At 39.7% G+C, this 24,684-nt stretch overlaps 1 protein-coding gene across 2 annotated transcripts in view; it reads right to left on the bottom strand.

Annotated features, from left to right (window-relative positions):
- Positions 1-24,684, bottom strand: part of katnb1 (katanin p80 (WD repeat containing) subunit B 1) — a 111,516-nt gene that overhangs the window by 49,989 nt on the left and 36,843 nt on the right. For both annotated transcript variants that reach the window (XM_063013093.1, XM_063013094.1), the window contains exons 7-10: positions 14,444-14,527; positions 14,208-14,323; positions 6,329-6,397; positions 6,073-6,223 (exon numbers count right to left, since the gene is read on the bottom strand). In XM_063013093.1, the coding sequence (XP_062869163.1) occupies positions 6,073-6,223; positions 6,329-6,397; positions 14,208-14,323; positions 14,444-14,527 (420 nt within the window). The remainder of the gene's footprint in view (positions 1-6,072; positions 6,224-6,328; positions 6,398-14,207; positions 14,324-14,443; positions 14,528-24,684) is intronic.

Raw genomic sequence — 24,684 nt, 5'->3', positions numbered from 1 at the left:
TTATCCAAAGCGACTTACACAATGAGCTGAACACAATGAGCAATTGAGGGTTAAGGGCCTTGCTCAAGGACCCAACAGTGGCAACTGGCCACTGAAATCATCTCTTTACAGCTTAATATACATTACTACCGAGTTCTGATGCACATAAAGTGTAGCAGAAACAAAAGTGTGTTGCAATCTATGTATAGAGCAATCTAAAAAGTTAGAAATTCAGACCTCTTTTATGAAAAAAGTGTGTATTTGTTTGTGTACAGACCGCCATTTAAGATCAATACAATTAAATTAACAAATCAAATTGTTATCAAGTGCCACCCATACTGTCATAAAGAACACTTAGTCTAGTACTCATGGTGTGATTTTGGGACATTTTTACTGTAGGAATCTGAAATAATGGGATGGCAAACTTATATAAAGTGTCTATTCAGTTGTTTTTAAACCACTTTTTGAAGACCAATAAAAAAAGAAAATCAAATGTTTATCAAATGCCACCTCTAGATTCATGAAGTACATTTAGTCCAGTACTATATATTTAGACTTTGGGATAATTTTACTGTAGAAATTTGATATAATAAGGTGGCAAACTTGTAATTAGTAACTGGAAATCAACACATGAGCACTACGATAAGTGTTCATCGTGGTTATTGGGGTGTAATTTTACACTTTACATAAGTTTGCCATCACATTAAACCAGATTCCTACGGTAAAATTGTCGCAAAATAAGTAAATAAGTACTAGAGTAAGTGTTCTTTTTAAATGTTGAAGTGGCATTTGATAACAATTTGCTTGTTTTTATTGATCTTAACACAACCGAATAGACACTTTATGTATGTTTGCCATTGCATTACTCCAAATTTCTAAAGTAACAATGTAAAAAAAAAAAATACAACATAAGTAATAGAGTAGGTATTCTTCGTGATCACAGTAGTGCCATGTGAAAACAATTTGATTTGCTAATTTTATTGATCCTCAAATAGTGGTCTGTACACAACCAAATTGACATTTTACATAAGTTTGTCATACCATCAATTCAAAATCCTACAGTATAATTGTCCCAATGTAACATGGTAAATATTAGAGTAAGTGTTTTTCATGAAATTATGGGTGGCACTTGATAATTTGATTAGTTAATTTTATTAATCTTCAACAATTGGTCTGTAGAAAACAGAACTGACATTTACACAAGTGTGTTATCACATTACTCCAAAGTCCTACAGTAAAAATGTCCCAAAATCACACCATGAGTACTAGACTAAGTGTTCTTCATGACAGTATGGGTGGCACTTGATGATAATTTGATTTGTTAATTTTATTGGTCTTTAAATGTGGTGTAAACTGAACTGAATTGACATTTTACATAGGTTTGCCATGCCATTATTTCAAATTCCTACAGTAAAAATGTCCCAAAATCACACCATGAGTACTAGACTAAGTGTTCTTTATGACAGTATGGGTGGCACTTGATAACAATTTGATTTGTTAATTTCATTGTATTGATCTTAAATAGCGGTCTGTACACAAACAAATACACACTTTTTTCATAAGAGGTCTGAATTTCTTACTTTTTAGATTGCTCTATACATAGATTGTAACACACTTTTGTTTCTGCAACACTTTATGTGCATCAGAACTCGGTAGTAATGTACAGGTCCTTCTCAAAAAATTAGCATATTGTGATAAAGTTCATTATTTTCCATAATGTAATGATAAAAATTTAACTTTCATATATTTTAGATTCATTGCACACCAACTGAAATATTTCAGGTCTTTTATTGTTTTAATACTGATGATTTTGGCATACAGCTCATGAAAACCCAAAATTCCTATCTCAAAAAATTAGCATATCATGAAAAGGTTCTCTAAACGAGCTATTAACCTAATCATCTGAATCAACGAATTAACTCTAAACACCTGCAAAAGATTCCTGAGGCTTTTAAAAACTCCCAGCCTGGTTCATTACTCAAAACTGCAATCATGGGTAAGACTGCCGACCTGACTGCTGTCCAGAAGGCCATCATTGACACCCTCAAGCAAGAGGGTAAGACACAGAAAGAAATTTCTGAACGAATAGGCTGTTCCCAGAGTGCTGTATCAAGGCACCTCAGTGGGAAGTCTGTGGGAAGGAAAAAGTGTGGCAGAAAACGCTGCACAACGAGAAGAGGTGACCGGACCCTGAGGAAGATTGTGGAGAAGGGCCGATTCCAGACCTTGGGGGACCTGCGGAAGCAGTGGACTGAGTCTGGAGTAGAAACATCCAGAGCCACCGTGCACAGGCGTGTGCAGGAAATGGGCTACAGGTGCCGCATTCCCCAGGTCAAGCCACTTTTGAACCAGAAACAGCGGCAGAAGCGCCTGACCTGGGCTACAGAGAAGCAGCACTGGACTGTTGCTCAGTGGTCCAAAGTACTGTTTTCGGATGAAAGCAAATTTTGCATGTCATTCGGAAATCAAGGTGCCAGAGTCTGGAGGAAGACTGGGGAGAAGGAAATGCCAAAATGCCTGAAGTCCAGTGTCAAGTACCCACAGTCAGTGATGGTCTGGGGTGCCATGTCAGCTGCTGGTGTTGGTCCACTGTGTTTTACATTTACATTTACAGCATTTAGCAGACGCTCTTATCCAGAGCGACTTACAGAAGTGCTTCCATAGTGAACATTTCATTCCTTAAGTTTAGATAGACAACAGTCGAAGAACACAACTCTGCTAAAACCTGTTAGAACCAAAGTGCCTTTTTTTTTTCTTTTTTTTTTTAAATGGAAAAGATTGGAATAAAGTGTTAGTAAATAAGTACAAATCAGCCTATCACCCAGTGTTTTATCAAGGGCAGGGTCAATGCAGCTAGCTATCAGGAGATTTTGGAGCACTTCATGCTTCCATCTGCTGAAAAGCTTTATGGAGATGAAGATTTCATTTTTCAGCACGACCTGGCACCTGCTCACAGTGCCAAAACCACTGGTGAATGGTTTACTGACCATGGTATTACTGTGCTCAATTGGCCTGCCAACTCTCCTGACCTGAACCCCATAGAGAATCTGTGGGATATTGTGAAGAGAAAGTTGAGAGACACAAGACCCAACACTCTGGATGAGCTTAAGGCCGCTATCGAAGCATCCTGGGCCTCCATAACACCTCAGCAGTGCCACAGGCTGATTGCCTCCATGCCACGCCGCATTGAAGCAGTCATTTCTGCAAAAGGATTCCCGACCAAGTATTGAGTGCATAACTGAACATAATTATTTGAAGGTTGACTTTTTTTGTATTAAAAACACTTTTCTTTTATTGGTCGGATGAAATATGCTAATTTTTTGAGATAGGAATTTTGGGTTTTCATGAGCTGTATGCCAAAATCATCAGTATTAAAACAATAAAAGACCTGAAATATTTCAGTTGGTGTGCAATGAATCTAAAATATATGAAAGTTTAATTTTTATCATTACATTATGGAAAATAATGAACTTTATCACAATATGCTAATTTTTTTAGAAGAACCTGTATATTAAGCTGTAAAGAGATGATTTCATCTTAGCAGCTGTATTACCGTATAATACGGTTTAGACGCGCAGTAAAAAATAAAGCATAGGTAGCGTGAGCGAGCTTTTTAAAATTGCAGATGGCGTGACCGCGGTGATTATATGCGGAGGTAAAATGTTGGATGGACGTCCAACGTTCGCTTCCTCTGTCTCTGAGAGAAAGTGAAGTTGGCGGCGACTTCTTGAAGACTGTCTAACACAGTTAGGTCAATGTCCACATCCATATCAGCACTGAGCTGAACTAAACCATCAGTTACTCTTTCCAGATGAAACAAGGTAGTCATTTGGCGCGTGGCTCTCAAAATCATTCGCTAATGATCTTAAATCATTTGCAGTGACTCGTAAAAAAAAATCGTCATCAGTAACACAGGACTGCTTAAAATGAACGAACATCGACAACTTGTAGCTTGTTGCTAGCAATGCGCCAGCCTGGAACGCAGCCGCTGTATAGGGCCAAGGCATTAGTAGCAGAGTCGAATCGATTGCAACTCGCTAACCAATCCTGCTGTAGAGTGAGGATAGGACCGCCTACCTTATTAACGTACAGACACAGAAATACATAAATAAATAAATGCAGAAATGTGGAAATACAGAAATAAATAAATAAATGCAGAAATGTATAAGTACAGGAATAAATAAATGTATAAATAAATTTAGAAATACAGAAACAGCCCAAATAAAATCTGATGTATGGAAATATAGAAATTTTATTTAAATATGTCCTTTTTCATGACAAAAATGTATTTATTAGTTTATTTATTGCATTATTTATTTGTGCATTTATTTATTTATACTTACGTCATTTTTCATCCTCCATACCTTACAGATGGGAGCCTTAATTAAACTGGCTGTTACCACAAAACAGTAACCAAGTCAGACTTGTTCTGTCCATGGAGCTAAAAGTTAGCTCACCTGAGTTTTCTGTCAGTCAAAGCAGATTATCCTGAACTAGTGAACTTAGCATTGATGTACTTTTGCCTCTACTTGGCTCTTAAAGTAATGTTTTCTGCTCTCATCTACATCAAAAGCAAGTACCGGTTATGATTTACGACTAGTTGAATTTCTATAATGTGCTCAAAGAATATGTTCAGCCGTCGCAGTAAAAAGGATATAGCTATCAATATTTAAATTAGCAATATTGCATCGTATGTATGATGTGCACAACGTTAATTATATTATTTTAGCTTGTCAAGAGCTTTCGCAGTGGTTTCTGTGCAATGGTTGATGGGGGGGCAGTGCGGGGGTATGGGTGGGGGGGGCAGTTCAAGGTCTGCACACGAAGGGGGGCACATGTTCAAAAAGGTTGAAAACCCCTGCTCTAAGGGTTTTGCTGGTAATCTCAATAACTTTAATACCAGACCGAAAAGCATGTTAATGCAGTAGAGAAAAACTAAAAAAAAACTTGGCTAGTTCAGACACCAGTAGCATGAGATTCTCTGCAACAGATTTCAAACAAGGCTAACATTATCTATTTTTAGATAATAATAACAAGTGCAGGATATAAACTAAAATGTATCTAGCTAGCGGCTAATGGCTACAAACAACCAGTTACAGACGAGTTACCAATTAACTAATGTTTGCATGACTTTTTCCTCTTAAACTTTCTCAGACGATTAAGCATAGATAACTAGAATGCTTCTAAAACATAAACAGCGACAACACTGTAAGAATGTAACTCCTAGAGAAAATTTTTTACAAATAAATAAAAATTAATCACTATATTAGTTCACATAATTTTTCACCCCAAGAACACAGAGCTAATCTGCTTATGTTAGGGTTTTCAGGGGTTTGAACTAAACAAGGCAATCAGTTAATACTAAGCAAAGCTCGGTTAACCTAAACAGCCATACGTTCTAAAAGGCTTAGTTTAATAATAATTGTAAAGTTTTTTCCATTTCAAATGAGCATATTTCTCATTAAGTAAAATGCTTAAACCACTATCATAGACATCATATATATGACATCTTATTTTTGGGACAATGCAATAAAAAATTAAGTTTCTGTACTAGTTGACACTTCATATTGTTTGCCATCTCAGCAACACAATGACAAAGTCAACTGGCCTATCTTTTAATGTCAGACGCATAATGTTTAAGTAACTTATTAATGTCCCTGGTTTTAAACATATATTGAACATAAAACAGACTGTAAGTATTGTTCTTCATTTAGTATGATGCATGTATATGCATATTTTATGCACCTTTCATCAAATTTTCTGCGTTTTGATGAAAAAGACAAACCATATCTATTATAAATTGAAGCATTTAGCCAAACTGTTAGTCTTATTTAGCCATACAAATTTTGACTACCAAGCTCCCCCGCTTCCCTCGATTTAAAGTAATTTACAGGATACGCAAAAGCTACGTAGTCTTAATGATGCTAAATAATCTTATGATTAAAATATTTGCTTAGATAATTTTAAAGAGTTAGTCTGAATTTTATCAATACAGAAACAAAAGAAACAAAACAGAATACAGAAATCTAAAAAGCACAATATCCATTTATTTAATGAGAATAAAAAAGTAATTACTGTCTGAAAGTAGAATACCATTTGATTGCTGCAGATGGCAAAGTCAGTCACTTTTCCCCAGCCCACATGTACCATATCAAAGCAGCGATCTGGCTCCCAGCCATATACACGCAACATGTCATCAGAGCCACTGTACAGGCAGCTCCCATCAGGACTAAACAAAACACATCTACAAAGACAAAAAGAGAAAGACTAAATGGTAAACTGCAAAGATATGGCATATTGGGTAAATGTGTTTTATTTTTAAATAAATTTCAAAAATGTCTATTTAAACCTTGCAGGTGTGTCGCTCTCTGATGAGCCAATTATCTTGAATTTTTCCAAATCCCACAGCTTAATGGTCCTGCCAAAATAACATTAAAAACGTAATTAGTTTTTTTGTTACACAGTAAAAAAACAACTTCATGTGAATGTAATTAATTAAATGCTTGTTATATGCCCTACAATTTCTGATAAATTGCCTATGTAAAAATAATTTTTTTAAGGCTTTTTTTTTCAACTTAATGTAATTTTTTTACATTTCTATTTATATATAATATAATTAAATTGAACAGGCAAAATGTACAAGTTATTCCTTTTTTACTTTTGTGAGCTAAATAAGGGTTTAAAAGAATTATCTATACTTGAAATGGGGCAAATGTATAGGGATGCCTACAAATGACATCCTATTCTAAATCCATAGGCATGAATATGGATTTGGTCCCCCTTTGCATCCAGAAACGCATTTGTGGGGTCAGACACTGAAGTTAGGCAAGAGGGCCTGGCTCGCAAATCTCTGTTCTGCTTCATAGCAAAGTTGTTGGACTGGGCTGAGGTTTAGGGCTGGGCGATATGACTAAAAAACTCAAATCTGCTCGAATATCGATATGCTTTAGAGAAGTGGCGATATATGATACGATATGATTAAAATATTAAATGATATGATGAGAACATTAAAGTATTAAAGTATCAGTATTTATTTGTAACACCAAAAGAGCATGCTATTATAACTGTACTTATCATTTGGTATTTCTAGGTTATATTTAAAATAATACACTGCCTGGCCAAAAAAAAGGTCACCACCTGGATTTAACTAAGCAAATAGGTAAGAGCCTCCCATTGGATAATTACTGCATGGGTGATTATGTTTCAGCTGGCAACAAGTTATTTAACCCTAACTGATGCAGTGAGTAGCTTCTCATTTGTTAAACAACCATGTAGAAAGACACATCCTGTGGTCGTGGAAAAGATGTTAATCTGTTTCAGAAGGGTCAAATTATTGGCATGCATCAAGCAGAGAAAACATCTGAGGAGATTGCTGAAACTACTAAAATCGGGTTAAGAACTGTCCAACGCATTATTAAAAAGTGGAAGGACAGTGGGGAAACATCATCTTTGAGGAAGGAATGTGGTCAGAAAAAAATCTTGAATGATCATGATCGGCGATCACTTAAACGTTTGGTGAAATCAAATTGTAGAAAAACTACAGTAGAACTCAGGGATATGTTTAATAGTGAAAGTGAGAGCATTTCCACACGCACAATGCAAAGGGAACTCAAGGGATTGAGACTAAACAGCTGTGTAGCCTTAAGAAAACCACTTGTTAGTGAGGCTAACCTGCAAAAACGGCTTCAACTTGCTAGGGAGCATAAAGATTGGACTCTGGAGCAATGGAAGAAGGTCATGTGGTCTGATGAGTCCAGATTTACCCTGTTTCAGAGTGATGGGCGCATCAGGGTAAGAAGAGAGGTGGCTGAAGTGATGCACCCATCATGCCTAGTGCCTACCGTACAAGCCTGGGGGCAGTGCTATGATCTGGGGTTGCTGCAGTTGGTCAGTTCTAGGTTCAGCAACGTTATGTGCCCAAAGAATGAGGTCAGCTGACTACCTGAATATACCGAACGACCCGGTTATTCCATCAATGGATTTTTTCTTCCCTGATGGCACAGGCAAATTCCAAGATGACAATGCCAGGATTCATCACGCTCAAATTGAAAGAGTGGTTCAGGGAGCATGAAACATAATTTTCACACATGGATTGGCCACCACAGAGTCCAGACCTGAACCCCATTGAGAATCTTTGGGATGTGCTGGAGAAGACTTTGTGCAGTGGTCCAAATCTCCCATCATCAATACAAGATCTTGGGGAAAAATCTATGCAACTCTGGACAGAAATAAATGTTGTGACATTGCAAAAGCTTGTGGAAACGATGCCACAGCGAATGCGTGCCGTAATCCGCTAAAGGCAGTCCAACAAAATATTAGAGTGTGTGACCTTTTTTTTGGCCAGGCAGTGTATAAAGTCATAAGACAATTGCACACCCAGCATACAGTTTGTAACTTGAGTAAGGTCCATTGCTTCTAACATTAAGACAATTCTGTAGGCCCTACTTAAATAAAAAGTAGTTTTTGTACAAAAAAATTAAAGATAATAAAACAGTAAGCAATATAAGATTAATATAAAAAGGAGCAGGGAGAGCTTTTTAACTGAGCCGTTTGTTTCTCCACGCGTTATTTAACTAGCTCAGCAAACTGCAGTGGATGATGTTTGAGATGATAAAATAAATGTGTCATGCTGCTACTTTTAATTACAATGTTTTACCATAAATTACGCATAATTTGCACAAAACTTTACTATGTTGCGCATCATCCCTGCAGAAACCAAACACACACAACCGACCCATGTACGGTCCTTTTTAATTAGATTTACGTTTTTTTCCATTGTTGACTGATTTAACATTGCGCCCGGTTCTTCAGGAAAAAATAGTGGCAACACGGTGAAAATGTTGAGCCATGTGTTAGCAAAGAAAAAGGCTGTGAGACCATGAACAAGTAAGATAGACCTTACTGTGCGCGATAAACATAGTAAAAATTGCTACAGCGGCATACGCGTGTGCGCATGTGTGAGCGGGCATAGAGAGAGCAAGTTGCATAGTTCTTTTGTGAGGTTTTAACCGTACTCACATGGTAACCTGGGCATCCGAGGCATACTCGATTTAACAAATATGGTCATTTTCAATATTGTGTAAAAAATACTATCGGATGTATCAATATTTTGTGATATACCGCCCAGCCCTAGTAGAGGACAGGGCTGTGTGCAGGTCAGTCAAGTTCTTCAACACCAAACTCACCCAACCATGCCTTTATGGACCTTGTCCCAGTTCTTTATTTTAACCACTTGTAAGAAAAATAATTTGACCATTAACCACTAAATCAAGCAGCTTACCAAATTCATTTGATTCAAATTACTTTTACTTATGGGTGATATAGGTTTTAAATCTTTATCTTCAATAAATGTAATGACCATATAAAAGCTGCATTTTGTGTTTACTCAGGTAGTCTTAATCTTATATTCAATTTAGTTTAAACACACGCACACACACACACAAACACAAACACACAAGATAAACCAGAGACATTCACTTTCAGCAAACCGGAAGTAGTGCAGGATTTCAAAGTACAAATTTACTTCCAAAAGTGTTGAAAAAAGATAACAAACTTAAATAAACACAGACAGTAATGGTTTGCAAATACTAACCTGTATTCAATTAAAAACAACTCAGACACGATTTGTAGCGTTTTAACTGATTACACACATTTTAATTTGGATGGCTGAAACACATACATTTTGTTATCATACAAAAACTGAGGACACCAATTGCTGTAAATGTGAAAGTAGAATTTCTTTTCTTATGATTGCCCAATAACACATTTGACCAGCTTAACAGTACCCCTCACCATTAATGAAGCCTTCCCAGATGTGCAAATTAGCCATGGTACTGGCATTAACACACCCCTACAATATGTTAATTCATTAACAATTTTGTGTGTTTCTTTGCCATTCAGGATGCTGGTGTGGGCAATCGTAGAGAGGTAGTGATTCCTGACTTGATGGTATACCTCTCTGAGAATGCTGAGAACTTCATTACAAATTACCAGGTTAGTGTGGTACATGTGTTAAGTCTTTGGAGGTGCAGTCATTAGCATGTAATGAGAAGACCAGTGGGGAAAAGAATTTGCAAGCAATATCATATAATAAGTTTTTTCTTTTTGTTTATTTTAGGACATTGAACTCAATCCTAATGACCTGAAACACCACACACTGCAGATGGCAGTCCTTCAGAAGTAAGGATTGTTTTGGAGGGTGTGCAATTGGTTGCAAAGTAAAATCAACACATTTTTACAGTGCACTAAATAAAAATGTACTTGCATTTGTAGATTCAGCACAAAATGTTACTAACATTACACGCACATATGTTTTCGGATTATACTCCAATTTTGTGAATTGCACTTAAAGAAAATGTAGTTGTTAAACTGTTGGACTTTTTACACACTTAACCCATTCTCGCTTGTAAATGCCATGCATAATTCTTTTATACATGATAGCATTACCCCCTTTACTTGTTTACTTTCCAGTCTTACACTGCCTCTGTACATTTTTCTGCGCTGCAAACATTACATTAGATATTAGCATATATTTACAAAAAAATCAAGTTAATAAAAAAGAAAAGTTTACATCCCTTATGTTGCATGTACATGATGGTTTACAATACATGTAAATAATAATAATAATACATTTTATTTGTAACGCACTTTACATTTGAAAACAAATCTCAAAGTGCTACAGAAAAAAAAAAGAAATATAAAAACAAATATAAACATAGCATTATGAGACATACATCATAAAATCAGCGGTTATCTAACAGTCATAACATCTGTTAAAAAGAAACGTTTTTAGACCCTTTTTAAAACTCTCAATCGTCTGTGGTGCCCTCAGATGGTTGGGAAGGGCATTCCATAGACGAGGAGCAGCAGAACAGAAAGCCCGATCACCCATGGTACTTAGTTTAGTTCTGGGAATGTGGAGAAGATTTGATTTTGCAGAACGGAGCGATCGCGATGACATTTTAGGGGTAAGAAGTTCTTTCATGTAGGGCGGTGCATTTCCATAGATGCACTGATATGTAAGGAGAGAAATTTTATATTCTATCCTTGCAGAGACAGGGAGCCAGTGGAGTGAATGAAGGATAGGTGTAATGTGCTCGTGTTTCCGTACTCTCAGCAGGATCCGTGCAGCACTATTCTGGATATATTGTAATCTCTGGAGACTCTTGGTAGAAATCCCGATGAGAAGTGCATTGCAGTAATCCAGCCTGGAGGAAACAAAAGCGTGAACCAGCTTTTCAGCATCTGAGACGGTGATGGTAGGACGAAGTTTGGCAATGTTTCTGAGATGATGAAAGGAGGTCTTGCATAGATGTTTAATATTGGCTTCAAAAGTGAGTTGAGGGTCAAGTTTTATGCCAAGATTGATAACAGTTGAAGAGGGAGAAATAGTATGACCAGCCAGTGTAATACTGGTTATAGGGGATGACTGGGTCTGGAGTGAGGTGCCAACCAACATCACTTCAGTTTTTGCACTATTTAGCTGAAGAAAGTTGTGTTTCATCCACAAACTTATCTCCTTCAGGCAGGCAGAGAGTATTGAAAGAGATGCTGATGAAGATGATGATGTGGGAGCAGCAGAATGGAGGGAATTTGTGTCAATTTTCATGTAAAGTTGTATATCATCAGCGAAGCAGTGAAATGAAACTCCATAGCACTTTATAATTTGGCCAAGGGGAAGCATGTATAGGGTGAAAAGGACGGGGCCCAGGACTGACCCCTGGGGGACTCCGCATGTCACAGCATATGACTGGGACCTTGCATTTCCAATAGAGATGTACTCTGTTCTGTCGGTAAGATAGGACTGAAACCAAGCCAGAGCAGCATCAGCGAGTCCAATGGTGTGGTATAACCGGCGTAAGAGCATACCATGGTCAATGGTGTCAAATGCTGCCGATAAATCAAGGAGGACAAGGTGAGCCAGCGTCAGCCATCATCAGAAGGTCATTGGTAACTTTAACCAAGGCCGTTTCTGTGCTATGAGCAGAGCGGAAACCAGACTGAAATTTTTCAAAAAGGTTGTTGTGTTTAAGGTGATCCTGGAGATAAGTGTCAACTACTTTTTCCAATACCTTAGAGAGAAAAGGAAGATTGGAGATAGGCCTATAATTTGCCAAAACTTCAGGATCAAGTGCTGGTTTTTTTAGAAGTGGTCTAATTATGGCAGTTTTTAGAGAAGGTGGAACATAGCCAGCTTGGAGGGAGTAATTTACTACAGTTGTAATCAGAGTACTTATAGTAACGGTGTGCACTTTTACTAGAGCAGTAGGAAAGGGGTCCAGGGCACAGGTGGAGGATTTCATCTTCCTGATAATGTCTTCAATCTGTTGTTGTGAGACTTCTGGGAAACAGTTAAGGGGCTGGGAAACCTCTGCCTGTGTATAAAAAAAGAGTCTGCACTTGTAGAGAGTTGGTGCTAGAGAGATCAGAGCGGATTGAGTCAATTTTTGTTTTGAAATAAGTCAAAGTTATTACAGCGCTCTTCTGTAGCTGTAGTGATTGCGGGGACCTGTGGGTTGAGGAGATGATTGATAGTGGAGAATAACTGTTTAGAATTCCCTGGACTGTTGTTAATGATGCTTGAATAAAATTGTGAGCGAGCCTCTCTAAGGGACCTTGAGTATGCCTTCTGATGTTCCCGATAGGCCAACTTGTGGACGGTGAGACTGGAGGCTTTGCAGCAACGCTCGAGGGCACGCCCAGCTGTCTTCATTTTCCGTAGTTCATTAGTGAACCAGGGGGCTGAGCAGGAGAAGGTGACTGTCTTGGTTTTAACAGGGGCATGGAGATCCAAAATGTTGCTTAGTGTTCTATTATAGAAATCCACTGCATCACTGACTGATGTAAAGTTTCCAGGAGGATTTGAATGAAGAAGATGCCGTAGATCAGCTGTCATGGTTTCTTGGTTAATATTTTTCAAATTCCTAAAACAAATTTGGCGTTTGGGCCTAGGGAGAGGTGCAAGAAATGGCAGATCCATAGACACCACCTTATGATCGGACACACCCAGATCAAAAACAGATAGTTTGTTGACAGTGGTGGAACCAGTAATAACTAAATCAAGAGTGTGCCCCCTAGTATGCGTGGGGACATTAACAAGCTGCTTGAGATTAAAACAGTCAATTGTTTGCAGAAATTCAACTGCTGAGCAACAGGAGGGTGTGTCAACATGAATGTTAAAGTCCCCTAGTATTATAATGTTGGCAGAAGAAGTACAGAATGATGAGAGAAGGTTGTACATCTCAGAGAAGAAAGAATGGTTATATTTAGGAGGTCGATAAATGAGCAAAATTGTCACAGGGAAAGGGGGTTTACATCTGAATGCCAAACATTCAAAAGAAGACAGCTCGGGTATAGGCAAAGTAAACAGATCCAAATCACTCCGGTAGATAACAGCCAGGCCACCACCACGACCAGTGCTCCGGGCTTTCTGAAGATAACAATAGCCAGGAGGACACGTCTCATTTAAAACAGAAAAAACCTCTGGTTGATGCCAGGTTTCTGTGAGACACATTAAATCCAGATATTTGTCCAGGATATGGTCGTGTATGAAATGAGATTTGTTTGTTAATGATTGTACATTAAACAGTTCAATTTTGAGATTAGATGATGCAGTGAATCTCGGTATCGGTCGAAGCAGATGAAAATCCACTCCGCGTTTCCCATCCCACTCCATGGACAGCGTTGTCATGGAGACCACACCGCTACTAGTGTGCAAGGCAGCAGTGCTCTGATGACGAAACAATCTTTCTCCGGGAGCCCCTGTGAATATAACGAGGCCGGCGAAGGAGTCCAAGCTGTTTGATGACTAGAATACACGATGGAGTAGTGCAATTGTTGAACTTCATCAGCTGGTCAACGGAATAGTTCAACATTGTGCCGATTCCAGGAAAACTCATCCACCGTTCGCCACCAGCCACAGACGCGATGCACAGTAGAAAGAACAAAAAGTATCAAAAGAACAAATAAAAGTATCAAAAGTAACATAAAAAGAAATAGAGCCACATGAGTGTGTAAAAAGATGAAAATGAAAGAAAAAAACGATAAAAATACAATAAAATACGGTAACTGTAGCGGCAGCCAAATGCGCCAGCGTCCACCATCACCATGACAACCCAGAGAGAGTCAATAAATCAGTAAATGACAGTTTATATATCACCAAGTGTTTCAGATTTGTTTTTGTACATTGCTGCAAGTTTAAAATGTAAATAAATAATAATAGTTAATACCTGTCAATACTCCCAGAAGCCAAAAGGTACTCATTAGGATGGAACTGGACAACATTAACTGCTGATGTATGTGCTGTAAATTCTGTAATCATCTTCCCAGCTGTTAGATCCCATAGCTAAAGTAGAAAGCAAGAAAAAGGTTTTATTTAAAAAAAAAAAAAAAAAAGAAGGAAAAAAAAAAAACACAGCCTACATGGTAAATACAAACAATTATACATTAAATACAGTTTGCTTGCCTTAACTGTGCTGTCATCACTGGCTGAAGCAAGCCACTTTCCATCAGGACTAAATGCTAGACAACGTATTGCTTGAGTATGACCCTTTAACACAGCAATGTAAACAAACAGAAAAGATATTGAAATTAGTAAACAAAGTACAAAAAATGTGGTGGTGCAAGTGGAAAAAAAAAACATACAACAGAGGAAAATATATGGGGGTATTGCAGAAGAATTAGCTCAAGATATGATCTGGAAAATGATGGTTCTTTCAATAATTTGAAGTCACTTTCCAATAGTTTTTAGATCAGAATAACCAGTTTAAGGATTCAGCCAGTGGTTTATGGATATGTCTTGATGCATGCTCAATAATCCAGGTACACAAATCCATAAAGTTGAATAAGTTTATCTAGACACAGAGTTTGGTGTGGAGATACGTTTTGTCACTCATCCAAGTAACTTAGTCAGTCTGAGCTCGGTCTTCATGCAAATCAACTTCATATAGGGTATTCACCACCAGCTTAGACTGAAGGATGAGTGACGGTACATATCTCCACACCAAACTCTGTGTCCAGATAACTGATTCAACTTTTGCAGGCTATATTTCATGTTTTTTTTCTGCTGAAAAAAACATTTCATTTGTTAATATACCTCCATTCCTGCATTTCAGGCCTGCAACTCATTCCAAAAAAAGTCGGGACTTGGGCAATTTAAGGCTAGTAATGAGGTGAAAAAACTAAATAATGATGTGATTCCAAACAGGTTATGTCAACAGGTGATTGGTTTGGGACAAAAGCAGGATCCAGGAAAAGTCTTTGATGAGCAAAGATGGCCAGAGGATCTCCAGTTTGTCAACAAATGCATAAGAAAATTATTGAAATGTTTACAAACAATGAACCTCAAAGAAAGATTGGAAGGGATTTGCATATTTCTCCCTCTACAGTGCATAATATAATTAAAAGATTTAAGGAATCGAGAGGAATTTCAGTACGTAAAGGCCAAGGGTGCAAGCTTAAGCTGAACGCCCGTGATCTTCGATCCCTCAGATGGCACTGCATCAAGAGCCGCCACTCAACAATAGCTGATATAACACATGGGCAAGGGATTACTTTGGCAAACCTTTGTCAAGCACTACAATACAAAGTTACATGCACACATGCCACTTAAAACCTTACTGTGCAAAAAAGAAGCCTTATGTTCACCATGTCCAGAAGGGCACGAAGGCATTTAGGATGGACCATCACACAGTGGAAACGTGTATTATGGTCAGATGAATCAGCATTCCAGGTCTTTTTGGAAGAAATGGACGCTGTGTGCTCTGCGAAAGACGAAAAGAACCATCCAGACTGTTCTCAGCAACAAGTCCAAAAGCCAGGCTCTGTCATGGTATGGGGCTGTGTCAGTGGCCTTGGCAAAGGTCATTAACACTTCTGTAATGGCAGCATTAATGCAGAAATATGCTGCCTTCAAGATGTCATGTTTTCCAGGGACGTCCATGCATTTTTCAACAGGACAATGCAAAACCACATGCTGCACACAAAGGCATGGCTGTGTGAGAAGAGGGTACGGGTACTGAACTGACCTGCCTGCAGTACTGACCTGTCCCCAATAGAGAATGTGTGGAGAATTTTGAAATGAAAAAATGCGACAACGATGACCTGTTGCACATCTTAAGACATGTTTGCAGGAAGAATGGGACAAAATAAAAGCTGAAAAACTAAATCACTTGGTATCCTCGGTGCCAAAACGTCTTTTAAGTGTGGTGAAAAGGAATGGCAACATTACAAAGTGGTAAATGCTTTACTGTCCCAACTTTTTTTGGAATGTGTTGCAGACCTGAAATGCAGGAATGGATGTATATTAATATATGAAATGAAGTTAAGCAGACAAAACATGAAATATATCAGGTTCAGACTGTCTGCAATGAAATAAAAGTCAAAGTAAATGTAAGATACTCTGTTGTTTTATTATTTGCATTTTCCATGCTGTCTCAACTTTTTCTGATTTGGGGTTGTACTTTAGAAGTGCAAATTTTTTTGTTCTGTCAACAACAGCAAGTCATCCATGCCCTGTAGTAACCAAGCATTCACACATTCAGTCAGACAGTCATGTGGAAGCAGCACAATGTCTAAAATCAGACAAGAATATGGTTAAACAACTTGTTCTTTTCTGACAGAAAAACAACTCGATGAAGTCTTCTTTTCTTACACTTATCTATGCTTGCCAGAATTTAATCACACAAGATGTAAAGAATCCAAGGGGTCGATTTTTATTAGCTCTTGGTGCAGCATTTGATACTGTATTATGTTTTAAAAGATAGGCTAGAAAATACAGTAGATTTATTATTATTAAAACTGATAGGATTGTGTAACCAAATGTTGTTACTTTGTTCTTCCTTCTAATTCAGATTCAGATAAGTTGTCTAACCTGGTGTTAAACTTTGATGCTTTCTCTGACACCCAGCTCATTTAAAAAAAAAAATGGGTGTAACAATTGATTCAGACCTCATGGTCTGTCCCACCTGCTAACGGGGGTTTATCTGATATATAGGAATATCTAATGATGCTTGGTGTGAGACCTTTTAAGAAAACCCCAAAACATCAGTCAGATAAAATATATTGAGGCTGCACCACAAAATGCAAACCACTCATTAGCAGTAAGAATCAGAAGGCCAAAATGAAATTTACAAAGAAGTACAGAGATTAAGGTGCAAAAGTTCTGAAACAGAGCTTTATGGACTGATAAAACCAAGATGAACCTTTACCGAAGTTATGGAAAGGCCAAAGCGTGGAGGAAGAAAGGATCTGTTAATGATTTAAAACTCACAAGCTCATCTGTAAAACATGGTATGGGCTTGCATGGCTTTTTCTAAAACAAGCTCATAATTTTGATGGTATAACTCATTTCGGTAGCAGCAGAAAGATTTCACAAGTTTACAGAAACAAGGTTTGACAATGTACAGAGAAACACATACAAATTATTTGGGAAGAACTTTATATTGGGATTATATACAGTGTATCACAAAAGTGAGTACACCCCTCACATTTCTGCAGATATTTAAGTATATCTTTTCATGGGACAACACTGACAAAATGACACTTTGACACAATGAAAAGTAGTCTGTGTGCAGCTTATATAACAGTGTAAATTTATTCTTCCCTCAAAATAACTCAATATACAGCCATTAATGTCTAAACCACCGGCAACAAAAGTGAGTACACCCCTAAGAGACTACACCCCTAAATGTCCAAATTGAGCACTGCTTGTCATTTTCCCTCCAAAATGTCATGTGATTTGTAAGTGTTACTAGGTCTCAGGTGTGCATAGGGAGCAGGTGTGTTCAATTTAGTAGTGAGAGCTTCACACTCTCTCATACTGGTCACTGAAAGTTCCAACATGGCAAAGAACTCTCTGAGGATCTTAAAAGACGAATTGTTGCGCTACATGAAGATGGCCAAGGCTACAAGAAGATTGCCAACACCCTGAAACTGAGCTGCAGCACAGTGGCCAAGATCATCCAGCGTTTTAAAAGAGCAGGGTCCACTCAGAACAGACCTCGCGTTGGTCGTCCAAAGAAGCTGAGTGCACGTGCTCAGCGTCACATCCAACTGCTGTCTTTGAAAGATAGGCGCAGGAGTGCTGTCAGCATTGCTGCAGAGATTGAAATGGTGGGGGGTCAGCCTGTCAGTGCTCAGACCATACGCCGCACACTACATCAAATTGGTCTGCATGGCTGTCACCCCAGAAGGAAGCCTCTTCTGAAGTCTCTACACAAGAAAGCCCGCAAACAGTTTGCTGAAGACATGTCAACAAAGGACATGGATTACTGGAACCATGTCCTATGGTCTGATGAGACCAAGATTAATTTGTTTGGTTCAGATGGTCTCAAGCATGTGTGGCGGCAATCAGGTGAGGAGTACAAAGATAAGTGTGTCATGCCTACAGTCAAGCATGGTGGTGGAAATGCCATGGTCTGGGGCTGCATGAGTGCAGCAGGTGTTGGGGAGTTACATTTCATTGAGGGACACATGAACTCCAATATGTACTGTGAAATACTGAAGCAGAGCATGATCCCCTCCCTCCGGAAACTGGGTCGCAGGGCAGTGTTCCAGCATGATAATGACCTCAAACACACCTCTAAGACGACCACTGCTTTATTGAAGAGGCTGAGGGTAAAGGTGATGGACTGGCCAAGCATGTCTCCAGACCTAAACCCAATAGAACATCTTTAGGGCATCCTCAAGCGGAAGGTGGAGGAGCGCAAAGTCTCGAATATCCACCAGCTCCGTGATGTCGTCATGGAGGAGTGGAAAAGCATTCCAGTGGCAACCTGTGAAGCTCTGGTAAACTCCATGCCCAGGAGAGTTAAGGCAGTTCTGGGAAATAATGGTGGCCACACAAAATATTGACACTTCAGGAACTTTCACTAAGGGGTGTACTCACTTTTGTTGCCAGTGGTTTAGACATTAATGGCTGTATATTGAGTTATTTTGAGGGAAGAATAAATTTACACTGTTATATAAGCTGCACACAGACTACTTTTCATTGTGTCAAAGTGTCATTTTGTCAGTGTTGTCCCATGAAAAGATATACTTAAATATCTGCAGAAATGTGAGGGGTGTACTCACTTTTGATATACAGTGTATCACAAAAGTGAGTACACCCCTCACATTTCTGCAAATATTTTATTATATCTTTTCATGGGACAACACTATAGAAATAAAACTTGGATATAACTTAGAGTAGTCAGTGTACAACTTGTATAGCAGTGTAGATTTACTGTCTTCTGAAAATAACTCAACACACAGTGAACATGTCCAAATTGTGCCCAAAGTGTCAATATTTTGTTTGACCACCATTATTATCCAGCACTGCCTTAACCCTCCTGGGCATGGAATTCACCAGAGCTGCACAGGTTGCTACTGGAATCCTCTTCCACTCCTCCATGATGACATCACGGAGCTGGTGGATGTTAGACACCTTGAACTCCTCCACCTTCCACTTGAGGATGCGCCACAGGTGCTCAATTGGGTTTAGTCCATCACCTTTACCTTCAGCTTCCTCAGCAAGGCAGTTGTCATCTTGGAGGTTGTGTTTGGGGTCGTTATCCTGTTGGAAAACTGCCATGAGGCCCAGTTTTCGAAGGGAGGGGATCATGCTCTGTTTCAGAATGTCACAGTACATGTTGGAATTCATGTTTCCCTCAATGAACTGAAGCTCCCCAGTGCCAGCAACACTCATGCAGCCCAAGACCATGATGCTACCACCACCATGCTTGACTGTAGGCAAGATACAGTTGTCTTGGTACTTCTCACCAGGGCGCCGCCACACATGCTGGACACCATCTGAGCCAAACAAGTTTATCTTGGTCTCGTCAGACCACAGGGCATTCCAGTAATCCATGTTCTTGGACTGCTTGTCTTCAGCAAACTGTTTGCGGGCTTTCTTGTGCGTCAGCTTCCTTCTGGGATGACGACCATGCAGACCGAGTTGATGCAGTGTGCGGCGTATGGTCTGAGCACTGACAGGCTGACCTCCCACGTCTTCAATCTCTGCAGCAATGCTGGCAGCACTCATGTGTCTATTTTTTAAAGCCAACCTCTGGATATGACGCCGAACACGTGGACTCAACTTCTTTGGTCGACCCTGGTGAAGCCTGTTCCGAGTGGAACCTGTCCTGGAAAACCGCTGTATGACCTTGGCCACCATGCTGTAGCTCAGTTTCAGGGTGTTAGCAATCTTCTTATAGCCCAGGCCATCTTTGTGGAGAGCAACAATTCTATTTCTCACATCCTCAGAGAGTTCTTTGCCATGAGGTGCCATGTTGAATATCCAGTGGCCAGTATGAGAGAATTGTACCCAAAACACCAAATTTAACAGCCCTGCTCCCCATTTACACCTGGGACCTTGACACATGACACCAGGGAGGGACAACGACACATTTGGGCACAATTTGGACATGTTCACTGTGGGGTGTACTCACTTATGTTGCCAGCTATTTAGACATTAATGGCTGTGTGTTGAGTTATTTTCAGAAGACAGTAAATCTACACTGCTATACAAGCTGTACACTGACTACTCTAAGTTATATCCAAGTTTCATGTCTATAGTGTTGTCCCATGAAAAGATATAATCAAATATTTGCAGAAATGTGAGGGGTGTACTCACTTTTGTGATACACTGTATATACATACAGTGGGGAAAATAAGTATTTGATCCCCTGCTGATTTTGTAAGTTTACCCCCTTACAAAGACTTGAACAGTCTATAATTTTTATGGAAGGTTTATTTTAACAGAGAGAGACAGAATATCAACAAAAGATCCAGAAAAAAAATTTAAATAAAGGGTTTAAATTAATTTGTATTTAATTAAGGGAAATAAGTATTTGATCCCCTACCAACCAGCAAGAATTCTGACCCCCACAGACCGGTTATGTGCCCATGAGGCACACAAATTAGTCCTGTCCCTGTATAAAAGACTCCTGTCACAGAATCAGTTTCTTCCTTTCAAATCTCTCGACCACCATGGGCAAGACCAAAGAACTATCAAAGGACGTCAGGGACAAGATTGTAGACCTGCACAAGGCTGGAATGGGTTACAAGACCATCAGCAAGAAGCTTGGTGAGAAAGAGACCACTGTTGGTGCGATCATTCGAAAATGGAAGAAATACATGATCACAGTCAATCGCCCTCGCTCTGGAGCTCCATGCAAGATCTCGCCTCGTGGGGTAAGAATGATTCTGAGAAAGGTAAGGTCAGTCCAGAATTACACGGGAGGAGCTTGTCAATGATCTCAAGGGAGCTGGGAGCACAGTCACCAAGAAAACCATTAGTAACACACTTCGCCGTAATGGATTAAGATCCTGCAGTGCCCGCAAAGTCCCTCTGCTCAAGAAGGCTCATGTACAGGTCCGTCTGAAGTTTGCCAATGAACACCTGAATGATTCTGAGAAAGCTTGGGAGAATGTGATATGGTCAGATGAGACCAAAATTGAGCTCTTTGGCATCAACTCCACTCGCCGTGTTTGGAGGCAGAGAAATGCCCAGTGGGGATGGTGTTCTTGGGGTCATATCCAGCATTTCTCTGCTCCCAGCTCCCATGAGATCATTAACAAGGTCCTCCCATGTAATTCTGGACTGACCTCACCTTTCTCAGAATCATTCTTACCTCACGAGGCGAGATCTTGCATGAAGCTCCAGAGCGAGGGCGATTGACTGTGATCTTGTAATTCTTCCATTTTCGAATTATCGTGCCAACAGTGGTCTCTTTCTCACCAAGCTTCTTGCTGATGGTCTTGTAGCCCATTCCAGCCTTTTGAAGGTCTACAATCTTGTCCCTGACGTCCTTTGATAGCTCTTTGGTCTTGCCCATGGTGGTCGAGAGATTTGAAAGGAAGAAACTGATTCTGTGACAGGAGTCTTTAATACAGGGACAGGACTAATTTGTGTGCCTTTTGTGCACATAACCGGTCTGTGGGGGTCAGAATTCTTGCTGGTTGGTAGGAGATCAAATACTTATTTCCCTTAATTAAATACAAATTAATTTATAACTTTTATTTAATGTTTTTTTTCTGGATTTATTGTTGATATTCTGTCTCTCTCTGTTAAAATAAACCTTCCATAAAAATTATGGACTGTTCAAGTCTTTGTAAGGGGGTAAACTTACTAAATCAGCAGGGGATCAAATACTTATTTTCCTCACTGTATGTATATATATATATATACAGTATATATACAGTGTATCACAGAAGTGAGTACACCCCTCACATTTCTGCAGATATTTAAGTATATCTTTTTATGGGACAACACTGACAAAATGACTGTGTGCAGCTTAAATAACAGTGTAAATTTATTCTTCCCTCAAAATAACTCAATATACAGCCATTAATGTCTAAACCACCGGCAACAAAAGTGAGTACACCCCTAAGTAAAAGTTCCTGAAGTGTCAATATTTTGTGTGGCCACCATTATTTCCCAGAACTGCCTTAACTCTCCTGGGCATGGAGTTTACCAGAGCTTCACAGGTTGCCACTGGAATGCTTTTCCACTCCTCCATGACGACATCACGGAGCTGGCGGATATTCGAGACTTTGCGCTCCTCCACCTTCCGCTTGAGGATGCCCCAAAGATGTTCTATTGGGTTTAGGTCTGGAGACATGCTTGGCCAGTCCATCACCTTTACCCTCAGCCTCTTCAATAAAGCAGTGGTCATCTTAGAGGTGTGTTTGGGGTCATTATCATGCTGGAACACTGCCCTGCGACCCAGTTTCCGGAGGGAGGGGATCATGCTCTGCTTCAGTATTTCACAGTACATATTGGAGTTCATGTGTCCCTCAATGAAATGTAACTCCCCAACACCTGCTGCACTCATGCAGCCCCAGACCATGGCATTCCCACCACCATGCTTGACTGTAGGCATGACGCACTTATCTTTGTACTCCTCACCTGATTGCCGCCACACATGCTTGAGACCATCTGAACCAAACAAATTAATCTTGGTCTCATCAGACCATAGGACATGGTTCCAGTAATCCATGTCCTTTGTTGACATGTCTTCAGCAAACTGTTTGCGGGCTTTCTTGTGTAGAGACTTCAGAAGAGGCTTCCTTCTGGGGTGACAGCCATGCAGACCAATTTGATGTAGTGTGCGGCGCATGGTCTGAGCACTGACAGGCTGACCCCCCACCTTTTCAATCTCTGCAGCAATGCTGACAGCACTCCCGCGCCTATCTTTCAAAGACAGCAGTTGGATGTGACGCTGAGCACGTGCACTCAGCTTCTTTGGACGACCAACGCGAGGTCTGTTCTGAGTGGACCCTGCTCTTTTAAAACGCTGGATGATCTTGGCCACTGTGCTGCAGCTCAGTTTCAGGGTGTTGGCAATCTTCTTGTAGCCTTGGCCATCTTCATGTAGCGCAACAATTCGTCTTTTAAGACCTTTCAGTGCCCAGTATGAGAGAGTGTGAGAGCTGTACTACTAAATTGAACACACCTGCTCCCTATGCACACCTGAGACCTAGTAACACTAACGAGTCACATGACATTTTGGAGGGAAAATGACAAGCAGTGCTCAATTTGGACATTTAGGGGTGTAGTCTCTTAGGGGTGTACTCACTTTTGTTGCCGGTGGTTTAGACATTAATGGCTGTATATTAAGTTATTTTGAGGGAAGAATAAATTTACACTGTTATATAAGCTGCACAGACTACTTTTCATTGTGTCAAAGTCTCATTTTGTCCCATAAAAAAAGATATACTTAAATATTTGCAGAAATGTGAGGGGTGTACTCACTTTTGTGATACACTGTATATACAGTGGGGTCAAAAAGTATTTAGTCAGCCACTGATTGTGCAAGTTCTCCTACTTAGAAAGATGAGAGAGGTCTGTAATTTTCATCATAGGTACACTTCAACTATGAGAGACAAAATGAGAAAAAAAAATCCAGGAAATCACATTGTAGGATTTTTAAAGAATTTATTTGTAAATTATGGTGGAAAATAAGTATTTGGTCAATAACAAAAGTTCAACTCAATACTTTGTAACATAACCTTTGTTGGCAATGACAGAGGTCAAACATTTCCTGTAAGTCTTCACCAGGTTTGCACACACTGTAGCTGGTATGTTGGCCCATTCCTCCATGCAGATCTCCTCTAGAGCAGTGATGTTTTGGGGCTGTCGCTGGGCAACACGGACTCCACAAATTTTCTATGGGGTTGAGGTCTGGAGACTGGTTAGGCCACTCCAGGACCTTGAAATGCTTTTCACTCCTTCGTTGCCCGAGCAGTGTGTTTGGGATCATCGTCATGCTGGAAGACCCAGCCACGTTCCATCTTCAATGCTCTCACTGATGGAAGGAGGTTTTGGCTTAAAATCTCACGATGCATGGCCCCGTTCATTCTTCCCTTAACACGGATCAGTCGTCCTGTCCCCTTTGCAGAAAAACAGCCCCAAAGCATGATGTTTCCACCCCCATGATTCACAGTAGGTATGGTGTTCTTGGGATGAAACTCAGCATTGTTTTTCCTCCAAACATGACGAGTTGAGTTTTTACCAAAAAGTTTCATCTGACCACATGATATTTTCCCAATCCTCTTCTGGATCATCCATATGCTCTCTGGCAAACTTCAGATGGGCCTGGACATGTACTGGCTTAAGCAGGGGGACACTGTAGGATTTGAGTCCCTCTCAGCGTAGTGTGTTACTGATGGTAGCCTTTGTACTTTGGTCCAAGCTCTCTGCAGGTCATTCATCAGGTCCCTCTG

This window comes from Trichomycterus rosablanca, chromosome 17 (genome assembly GCF_030014385.1).
Source record: "Trichomycterus rosablanca isolate fTriRos1 chromosome 17, fTriRos1.hap1, whole genome shotgun sequence".
Taxonomy (NCBI): domain Eukaryota; kingdom Metazoa; phylum Chordata; class Actinopteri; order Siluriformes; family Trichomycteridae; genus Trichomycterus; species Trichomycterus rosablanca.
Note: the sequence above shows the minus strand (reverse complement) of the source record. Positions and strands in the feature narration are given on the sequence as shown.